The sequence below is a fragment of the Priapulus caudatus genome, unplaced genomic scaffold (genome assembly GCF_000485595.1).
Source record: "Priapulus caudatus unplaced genomic scaffold, Priapulus_caudatus-5.0.1 Scaffold53, whole genome shotgun sequence".
NCBI lineage: Eukaryota > Metazoa > Priapulida > Priapulimorpha > Priapulimorphida > Priapulidae > Priapulus > Priapulus caudatus.
Window position 1 is genome coordinate 192,094 of NW_014577114.1, and position 11,845 is coordinate 203,938.

Sequence of the window (11,845 nt, forward strand, 5' to 3'; positions counted from 1 at the left end):
GTATTTCGTACATGTGCAAGAAACGTGGCTTTGTTTTGATAGAGGCGGCTGCCAAGTTAGCCCGGTGCCTAACGATTACCAGAACGTATCCAGGCCATTCATGACTGTCTCCGGTGTCGACATTGATATGTAGACAAAACCACCGTCCGAACTGGCATGTATCCCTGTATTATATGTCACAAAGGCGAAGTACTACTCCTAAGGTAGGGGGAACGACATATTTACGTTCACAATAGCATTAACAGGCCGCTGTCGATTTAGTCACTGGTGTGCAGAGCGATGTGGACGGGTCGCGCCTGGATTCAGGGCTTCTTTCCAGACATTGAGGAACAGCTCACATCCTCCGATGTTGGCATACCCACAAATGAAAGGTGCGTTGGCTTGTCTGGACACGGATGCCTGAGCCTTCCGCGATGGGTGCAGTTTCTCTCCCAACTTCCAGGCAAGACGGGCGAGAGTGATCGCCTGATGGAACGCAATCGTCATTCAGCTCCCACACCAGCGCAGGTATTGCACCGACCAAACGGGGAAATTTGCCGTAGGTCAACCTTCGATGACAGCATTTGCAGATACTTACTGACCGCGCAGGCCCGATCACGGCTGCCGCACCGATCACGCCCTCCCCTTACGTGGCTCCTGAGAGTTCAAGGAACCGAAGTGTACATGGTGGCGCGTTGTGATTGCTTTTCTTTCGGAACGTGTCGATCTGGAGGAACTTGAGCACCGGCCCGCGGGAGACGCCACGCTAACGCCGACGCACTGTCCGCTGCGCGCGTGCGGCCTTGTAAAGTACAGATGCCCGCAATGTTTCTCAAACTGGGACAAAGTGGCCGGCTATCCGCGGGGTACGCGAAAGCCGGAAGGGACGGAGAGGCCTCGGCCCTCTTCGACCACAGGGTGCGCCACGAGCCCGAGCCGCCTGAAAGCAGAGCTCTGTCGCTGGACGACGAAAGCAAGTGCAAGCCGCAATGGCAAGGACGGAAGATCCAACCATTTCACGGGGTGCCGCCAGCTGCAAGCATGGAGCCGACGTGACAGCCCCCGTACTTCCTGTTGCTGGCGGGGATGCGGAGTCTTGGCGAATGGAAATAAAAGGTTACTTTTGGTATAAGTTTGCTGGTTGTATCCGGGACCGTCTCGATAGAGTACTGCCGCGGGGGAAGACTTCTTGCTGCAAGATAGCTATCAGGCGGGACGTGGACCCCGAGGGTACGCTCCCGGAGACACCACGACTCCTCCCTCATATAGGCTCCGCCGCGAGCTTAACGAGGAGTGGCAGGGAGAAAACTCTTGGAGCTCCTGCCACGGCGGTTCCAGGAATTCTACACCGGCGGTCGAGAATGACGGACAACTTCGCGAAAGGGGCGTAACTAATTCGTGGCCCAGACGATCTCTCAGCCAGACTCTGCAGTCCGTTGCATACCACCTTTACATGATAGTCGGCGGGGCCAGATGAGCTCGCCGGCGCATGTGAACGATAGGTTTTCTGCCGGACAGTACCATAATAAGACGGATGTAGATGCACAGAAAGCGGTCCGCGTCAGTACCAAATAGTTATTGAAGTGCGAACGTTGCGGCTAGACGCGAAAGGTTAGCGCCGCGCAGGCAAGCAGGCGGTTTTAAAAACAGCAAGGCCATCGGGCGCTCCATGAGGAGAGCGATGGCCATCGACTTTGTCGGGCCACTGCCCTGCCACCGGGGAGCCGGGAACAATGTATGCGTAGTCGCTTGTGGATTTTTCACCAAGGCGGCGGAGCATATGCGATGTGCAGTGTTCCGGATCAAACAAGCAGCCGACCGCGGCCGAGTGACCTGGTAACGCAGCTGTTTGTTGCGATTCGGTTGGCCCCACGCCAGTTTACACTGCGACCGGGTATGGTCTTTCGAGTGCGAAGCGTTTTCGGCCGCAGATCGGCAAGCTCCTCGAAATCGACAGGGACCCGCACAACCGCCGTAATCAGTCCACAGACTTCGGTACGGCTATCGAGAGAGCTTAACCGTACCATCTTGGATTTATTGCTGGCAAAGGTCCGGGAATACGCGGTGCACAGTTCCAAAATCACGAACTGTGGTGAGAACAAATGCCGATATGGCTCACCTCCCTCTTGTTTTTCCGGGCTGGGACATCCGCAACGTGCGTCCCGGGCTTCAGCCGCGTCGGTAATCTGCGTTGAGTACACCTCACGGGAAAGTCACCGGGGAGGGCCTGAGTTCCGAACCTTCATGATGTATCTCTCTTGTAAAAATTTGGTCGGTAAGGAAGTCTGGATTCGCCGTTTGATCTGCCTTTCGATTGGAGAACCTGGACTTCACCGTGTCTCGTATCCTTGGAGAACCATTACCGGGAGACTGAGAGTATCGGCTTGCCCGGACGCCGTGGAAGTGAGTGCTTGACGTTGGCAGACCTTGTAGACAGTCCATTCGTGGGGCAGTATGCACAATGGTGAGAATTTCAATGCACGCATAGACGCGGTACGGCAGGGAATTGGGTCAGAGAGCGGCGGGGAAACGAGAACGCAGAGGCAATCAGAAACGCGGAGCACATGTATGACATGGGACGACGTGGTCAAACCGACGGCGGGGCGCTTTTCCACCTGGGCACCTGTTTCTGATTTGAACATGTTTGCAACATATAAACTCCACATGCAGAGAAAGAACGTGGGAGAGCAGTATGTGGCGAATCTGACGATGCCGGCCTCTGGGGAGCTGGGCACTCGCCGTGGCAAGGGGTCCGTCCTAGTAGACACGGGCGTAGCCAGAGGGCGCTTCCGCTGGGGTGCAGGCCAGTGGCAAGTTAGAAAAGAACTGCGGACGCTCCACACTGCCACCCTTTGCGGGCTAGTGTGGTAATGCGTGTCGACGGACGCTCAAAACCCTCTGTGGGGAGCTGATGCCATCCCGGAACGTTGGCGTCCGGCTTCCGGGAAAGCCAGCCCATTCGCAGAGAAGCATTTTCCGAGCAGGAACCACTGTCTGCGTCGGTACGCCACGCAGGGCAAGTCGAGTCGTTTCGCCGGGACACACGCGGCGGGGCAACACAGCACGCCATTGAACGTCTTCATGGCTGCCGAAGTCGTGCGCCCCGAACGTGTACCTGGAACGTGCAAGCTGAAGCACTGGTTTAAAGGGGAGTTGGACTAACTCTGCGTAGCGAGGACAGGGGAAGCATTAGGGCGATGCGACGTTGCAATGGCAGTTCCTGTGCAAGTTTCCGGGCATTGTTCACGGAGCCGTTCAATGTCAATGCGAGAGCGTGGATCTTTTGTTTCCCAGGCTGCGGGAGCATCCTTTATGTCGCTGGACCCGGCAACGAGCCTTGAGGAAGACGAGGGAGGCATCGGGTAGAGGTGACCCTGCCTCCCAGTGTGGAGCTACGCAAAGGGACTGTCAGACCGGGTGCCGGGCACCCGGCCGATGGTTCTTGGGTAACTCTGGTCGCAGTCTGTAACCCGACCGCAATGAAGTGTCTACGAGTGTAGCAGGTGGTTGCGGCCAATACACTACCCAAACCTAGCACGGCGTGCTATTTTCCCAGGTTGGCGATTGACCTTAGACGAATGCGTACAGGTGGCTGGGTACGCTTTCGCTCGCGACGTACGAGTGGCATTACGAGGGTACGAAGCACGGGACGGGATTCACAACCCCGCCCCGTGCATTGTCAGCGGTGTTCGCCGACGGCCGCTGGGGGACTGGGCCGGCCCGTGGGTCGATCGGCGATTTGGACTATTGTCCGGAAATGATATCATGAGCGCGGGTCAAGAGAAAGCGGATGAGGCAAGGCAAAACAGTAAAAAAACATCGCCCCTGTTACGAGATGCGAGAGAAGATGGGAAGACTCGAATTCCGGAAGGAAGCACTACAGGCGGCTCCCTGCTAAGTAGTGCTCAGTGTTCGTAGGCAGATGCGTACGTCCGCGCGGAGGAATTGAAACCTGCAAGTTCCAATAGTACTTTAGCAAGCATTACAAGCCTCTCTACGGACAAAAAAACTCAACGGCGCGACGGGAAAAGGACAGTATTTCTTTTCTCTGAAGCCTCTAAGATCCGTGACAGTGGGTAATAAGTAAGGCCCAAAAACATGATGTTCTGGATCCAAGTAAACACTTGCGATGGGCATTTGATCCCAGTTTTTCTAGTTGACGGTAGATGGCAGGATGCCCGCATTATTCGAGCAAATAGAGACAATGTAATTGCGCACGTTCTGCGTCGACCTTTCCACCATGCGCGTTTCGGCTGTTGATCGTAGATAGCTTACGCGGGCGTCGGGCTGCTGCAGTTTTGCGTTATTGTGTTGCGGGGCCGGCGCTGCCAGCTATCATGTCGCTGGCACGCTGAGTGTAGCGGGGGCAGTGGCTGCGCTCCACTATACGTATGGAGTGAGACTCAAGATGGCCTAATTTTCTAAACACAGACGTCAACATACAACTCTCCACACTGACAGGAAGAGATATAGGCAGGGAGTGTTTAGTCGTTTTTTATGAATTTGTTGCTTATCGCGATATTCACGTGCGCCGATCATGCCCGCGACGCGCAGGCCGAGTCTACAGTATATTTACATGAGAAGAACCCTAGTTAAAAGAATACGGGTGTCGTTTTCCGATTAGTCTATCGCTATGCGCCGCCTTTCGCATGACTAAACGCGCAAAATTAGTTCGGGCACCTCTTGTTACACTCGTTCGCTGTGTCCCCTCCCCCTTTAGAAGCTATCGTGCTGTTCTAGGGGAATAGTGCAGAACGTGGCGATTTGCTACGCAAGGTTAGTTGCATGCTAGTCTTTAGGCGGTGTTGGATTTTGCCGTATATCTCGCTCTGCATAGATTTTATAGCCTATTTATACAGCCACCGCGATAGATTAGTCGGGCGGATGTTTACGGCCTGCCCCGGCCGAGCGTCATTGTAACGCGCCTATTAAAATAGTTACCTTTGTTGTACAACCTATAATACGATACAACGCAAAGAGCAAAGGTTACCTATCGAGCATGTCGTTAAAAATCACTTGGAATCTGTTGGCAAATGCGGCGGTGGAAAATGCGAACAGATAACAAGAGAATCGTACGCTTGCTCATTATTGGGTTCTGCACACTTATCTCGGAGCCCTCATTATTGCTTTCACCCGCCGTAATTATATGCGACGGTTGTACAGGTTATGCATCGAAATAATCCGCCATTATTTTTTCGGTTCCGCACGAAATAAGTTCGTTTGGTGTTAAAAAGCTTTTTAATTATTATATTGTATATGGAAGCGCTCAAACTACGGCCACGGGCAGTCATCCCGGTTATTGCCTGGGATTTGGCTGCGCATATACCGTGTTGCGAATAGAATTTCCGTTGTAACGAAGGTGGATGGGGTATAATTATATATCAAATAAGCAGCGCCAATCAATTAGGTCATGTGGCGGCCGGGTTTCGTATTATTATATATATATTTATATATATATATATGATATGGTTAATATTTATTTTAATATCTGGGAGTATTTCCAAGTGGGCGATTGGCTGTTTCGGGCGTACAGGGAGTCCCTGATGGTCATGAATCAACCGATATGTCGGCGAACGACGGGAGACTAGTGGATGCAGAAGGGAATATGAATGCATTGAGCCAGAGATCCGTTCAGCGAGGTGGCGACAGGGCGCCCGCGATGGGAACAGAAGAGTGCCAGTTCACGAATTCTCTGACCGGCGTGGAAACGGCTCCACGGCTCGCCAGTTCCTTTCGTAATTCTCAGATGGTTACAGGTTAAGCCACACTGCATATTCAGATGCATGGGTGTGTAACAACAACCTGCCGCACAGGCGGGGTCCGTACACAACATGCCCGACACGACAATTTGCCAACTCAGTTTGGAATCCACACCACCCGACACAACAAACACACCCACACACCACACACAACACACACACACACAACACACACACACTCACCACCACACAGCACACACATACAAAAACACATCCACACACAACACACACAGAACACACACACACACAACACACACACACACACACACAACCCACACACACACACAGCACAGACACACACACACACACCAGCACGAGGAATCACACACCACACACCAGTGCACGACACACCACACACCACACAGCAGGCCACGGTACACCAACACCCACCGAATCTCAGCAGCAATGGGCCATTGATAGGACTATAGGCTTACAGATAGGTGTCAGACAAACAAATGAACGAACGGACTAACGAACAGACAGACAGACAGACAGACAGAAGCCCGAGCGAATGGAAGGAAGGACCCCCTATACCACATACAAACATGCCGGCAAACACGCACGTAATTTGCAAATCACATGAACATAGCAGTATCTGAGCTCATGCAATTTAAAGGGCTCTAATAAGTGAGTATGACAAATGGTACAGACGTCAAATTTTTTACTCCAGTTTAGTCCATAAATATAGATAAAAAATGGGATATTTCTATGGTTGGAGTTTAAAAAAAAATCAGATCGATGAGTTCGAAAAATGAGTCTGTAATTAGGGACACCCTTGCGATCACAAAGTAATGCCTCTCACATCATGCCACACGCAAGTTAACTATAATCACGTGTTGTTGTCACCAGAATGCCGGATCATTATTAAATTAAATTAAATTTTAGTTCAAATAAAATTTCAATCTAAATTTAGAGTTGTGATAGTGTTTAAATTGCAGCATGCAATGATGACCAGAGTTAATGCGTAGTACAAAAGATATATCATCACTAGTAAGTACGAGTACATTTTATGTCATTATATCGTATTGACGAATAGCCGTGCTACTTTTAATAGAAACACTGATGGCTAAATTAAAAATCATTGTACAATTAAAAAAGACTGTGACTACAGAGAAAAACGAACATTATTTTAAGTTTATTATTAACATGAAATAGTGTATTAATCTTTATCGTACTTTGCCAAGGGGTCTTCACTCTGACATGTAGAACAGACATATAAAAACACACAACCACACCCACACACACACAGCACACACACAACACACACCACACACACACACCACACACACACACACACACACACCAACAGCACACACACACACCAACACACTCAACACATCACACACACACACACAACCACAACACACAACACACACACACACACCACACACCAACACCCACACACACACACAACCACACACACACAACACACACACACACACACACACACACACACACACACACACACAACACACACCACACAACACAACACACACATATATATTATATGATATATATATATATATATTATATTATATATTATCTATATATATTCACTTATACGTAGCGCACATCTGGTATAAGCGAACTACTTCGTGTTTGTCGTTTTGCAACCAAGGTGATTAAGAGCGATTCCTCCTTGCCATTTGGATCTCTCCCTCCTCCAGTCTAACTGCCTTGCAAGGGAGTCTGTTCGTTTGGTAAAGTCGGACATTATTCTGTGACCCCGAAAAACACGTTTCGTTTCATGAGTATGACTGTTGTACATGGTTAGTTGCTTTCCATTTTCGCTATGCCGGTACGCCGTATGCATGGAGTATTTGAGCACGTACTGTTTGTACTGTGGTACAGGAGTGATTTCTCATCTCGCATGTGCGGAGGGGCGTGGCTGGTAGAGCTTATTCGGTACGGGAACCCGAAACATAGCCGGCGGGGATTCACGGATGGCACATGCAGAATTGACGGCGAGACACTCGGCCTCCGGCGGGAGTTCATGTGGGCATGTGGGTACTGCCTTCAAATGTGGTTAAAGCAATATAAAGAAAGTTATGGTTGCCTTCGGCGTTCAAATTGTAACAAGTCGGAGTAAGGTTTGTTTTAGTCATAGGATCGGCGGTACAGTATCCTGCATGATGGCGTGTATCGACGAAACATGTACGTCAACTCTAAACGTCGTATACCCTCAACCCTTCCTCAGGTGAATCTTCTATTTCGCAGCCTCATCAGGGCGTACCACTTACTCAGGTCGACCCTGTGCGTACCTATGTGTGGCTGGATAGGATAGGCACTAGCTACTGCGTATGACATGAAATATTGCGCAGGTTAAACAGGTTGGTGACCAATGGTAGGCAGGCTTGCATTTTAACGAGCGGAAATCTTTTATAGACTCTCGCCGAATTTCTTGCGAAATAGTCGGAAAAGTAGAATTTACGGCACTGGTAAATATATATATATATATATATATATCATATATATATCATATAGTAGCGCACATCTGCGATAGCGAACTACTTGTGTTTGTCGTTTTGCAACCAAGAATGTATCTAGAGGATTCCTCCTTGCCATTGACTCTCCCTCTCCGTCTAACTGCAAGAGTCTGTCGTTGGTAAGTGCGCATATTTCTGTGACCAAAACACGTTTCGTCATGATGTGCACATGCAGGAAACATCGGCTGTTGGTTAAAAAGCAATATAAAGAAAAGTTATGGTGCCTTCGAGCGTTAAAATTGTAACAAGTGGATTAGGTTCAGACGGCAGGCGAAACTGTACGTACAACTAAAAACAGTCGGGTATCTGCGAACCTTGTTATGTGTTTAGTGTCTGCTGCCCATGAAATGCGATTTTACCGTGGACTTTTTAAACGGGAAATATTTTATAGACACGCCGATTTTTGCGAAGTCGGAAAAACAACCTGTAACGTGCCAAGAGCTGTGCACGTGCATTGTGGGCATGAAAGTACATTCATTTATTGGGCTAGACAAGCGAGATTGAACCTAATTATCGCAATCTTGTTTACAATTTACTGCCGGGCAGTACATTTTCTGCCGTGGAGACCTACGAAATAGATATATTGCACGCAATTGTCACATTTCATGCGCGAGTGTCTGGCACGGCAGCAATACTCCGACAATGAAGATGCGCCAGTCCATGACGAAGCTAGGCCAAAGATTAGTATAGGCGCGAGTGCGAGTAGCCGACGGTATTACGTTGCGGCTCGGCGAAATTGTTTCCGTGTGGCATTTGTTCACGTCAATTTATAGCTCACTCGCTGGTTGTTACTGCCGCAGTTAAGGGCTGTTACTGTCTTGGTGATTGGATGCACTTGAGTACTTCTTGCCTTACCAGACACTGCTGGCTTTCCTTGCGGTGCTTGAATTCCACTACACGTTGATGGGATAGACACGGCGATTGGTGCTGCTGACTAGATGTATGCACTTAGAGAATAGACGCAAACATAGTATCTATAGGGCTGTTCAACAGACGACCTCCCACATATTGGGGTTTATGGTGCTAGCAATTTGACGTCAGGTTTAAAGAGACAGTTTTAGAACGATTTAGACAATATAGTGCAATTCAATCATGCCAAATCAAAACGTTATCATCTTTCCAAAGATTATTATTTTTTAAATAAATTATTATTAATATTTTATATAAATAAATTATTTATACTGTATATATAATTTATATATACATATATATATACTTCAATCAATCAATCAATAAATGAATAAATAAATAAATAAATAAAAATATATATTATATTCTTACTTATTCATTTATTTATTTGTTAAGTTATGATGTTCCGATGCAATAGGATACAACGTGTAAATTATGTTCAAAGTATATGGGAAAAAGAATACTGATGTACAATACTGACTCTTGCCTACATGTGTAATGCAAAAGCATTGACATGGAAGATCGATCGTATCATAGCTGAGTCTTGTCGAATAATAAATACAAAACAAAAATTGTCGCTGAAATATTCCGGCGGGAGTAACGTTCCCAGTAAAAACCAGTATCGCCTATCGATTTAATTTGTAATATGTAACATATTTATTTGTTTAATTTAATTAATTAATTTTTTATTTATATATTTTGTCACGTTAACAGCAAGCATGTTATGTGCGTTATGTGTGTTATCAAGCGTACATGTATGCGTGAGTGTCTGCATGCATGCGTGCATGTATGCATGTGTGCATGCTTGTGTACGTGTGCGCGAGGGTGTGCGTGTTTATATTATTCATGACGCTATACGTAATCACGGATGTGCTGTGGAAGGGATTCGCTCGTCCGGCATGTACCGGAACCAATGCTGTAACCGTAATTTGCACACCAGCAACGTCAGCAGTGACATTCCGAGAATGATTGCCTCGTCGATGGCAGGCCGTGTCTCAGCACGTGCATGTTTACACAGACGGCCTATTAAACTACAACCCGCCACCTAGCCCCCGCCAGGAGGTGCATAATCTTGACACGAAACAAAACATTTAAGCCGAATTAACACCTGCTTTCAATTCTATCTCTCGAACTAAGTTCCTTCCGTATACCGCAAACAAAATTAGCTGTTTTTCCAGACACCTCTCACGAGGCATCCTAAGAATTCGAGTGTTCCCGACATAGTATACCTTTAAAACGAGCTATATTGCTCGTGGAATAAGGTTTCCATGCAAGATTTCATCCCTGCGTAAAAATGTTTATTATGAAAGTCATGTTTCTCATGACTTCCTTATACCTTTCGAATAATTTTCCTCGTCGGAATGAAAGTAAACATTGCACTAAAGGGATTCGTTTGTGGACTTACCACGCAGATAGATTAACAGATTGAATATTATTATTATTATTATTATTATATTATTATTATTATTAAAATAGTATGTAAGAAACACGCTGCATTGAACTAGCCCACACAAGAAGATATTTTAATCGTAACTGTAACGTCGCATTACTAGAACGATGAACATTTGTATAATACGTTCTCGTGATCGAAATATAGATGTAATGAATAATAATAGAAATGTATTAAATAAATTCGTGTATTACTGAGAGGTCGCGTCAGAGGCTGAACCACCCTCGGTTGTATATCGTGACGTCATTGTTCGCGCGGTACTGCGTCGGACATTCTATCCGCATTACGCCATCTTGACAAACAATTTTCTCTCGGTTCGCAGACATCCGCGAGACGGCGTTCGTCAACTCGATGACGGCTGCGGGAGTGACGTACGCCATCACGCAGGCGTGTAGCATGGGCCAGCTTCTGCAGTGCACCTGTGACTCGTCAACGCCACGACACGCCCCACCCGACCATCCAGGTGAGTGAGTCGTCGCTAGCCAATGGCGTCACGGCAAGATGATTGCTGCGTGAGCGTGGCTGCTGCGCAACACAGTAGCCGCCGTGGATAGAAAATCTTGCGACGATATAAGTTGTAAATGTGTGACCCGGTGTGAATACACGTGATCATCGAATTTGTATTGAAATTATTCACTCTATCGTTTGCGTCGTTCGAGCGTACATCACGATATGAGTCCAATAAAATATACTACATATAATAAAGTGATACACGAAGTTGATGTAATTAAAATGCAGGTGTAGTTGAGTGTTTGTGACAGATGAAGATGTCACTAACTAAATTTATATATCTCCTCTATTAGTATACTTGGTAAAGCCCAATTAAATTGTTTATTTATTGGATTTTGGATTATTGGATTTATTTTTATGAATAGTGTATTATTGGATTTATTTTTATGAATAGTGTATTATCTTCTCATGTTTCTGCCTGACAATGAAGTAGGGCATATATGATTGACCCATCCATAAAATGTTAACTTTACAATCGTTTTATTTTAGGTGAATGGCAATGGGGTGGCTGTGGCGACAATATAGACTTCGGGTACACAAAATCTAAAGAATTCATGGATGTAAAGGATAAACGAAAAAGTGACCTTAAAACACTGGTCAATATGCATAACAACCAGGCTGGTCGTTTGGTAAATACCTATATTGATATTTCTGCATTATACATATATATATACTTCAATCAATCAATCAATAAATGAATAAATAAATAAATAAATAAAAATATATATTATATTCTTACTTATTCATTTATT

At 46.8% G+C, this 11,845-nt stretch overlaps 1 protein-coding gene across 1 annotated transcript in view; it reads left to right on the forward strand.

The window, feature by feature from the left end:
• LOC106820950 (protein Wnt-6-like) overlaps positions 1–11,845 on the forward strand; it is a 16,938-nt gene that overhangs the window by 1,891 nt on the left and 3,202 nt on the right. The window contains exons 2-3 of the mRNA XM_014825569.1: positions 10,904–11,046; positions 11,583–11,722. Coding sequence (XP_014681055.1) covers positions 10,935–11,046; positions 11,583–11,722 — 252 coding nt within the window. The 5' untranslated portion in view covers positions 10,904–10,934. The remainder of the gene's footprint in view (positions 1–10,903; positions 11,047–11,582; positions 11,723–11,845) is intronic.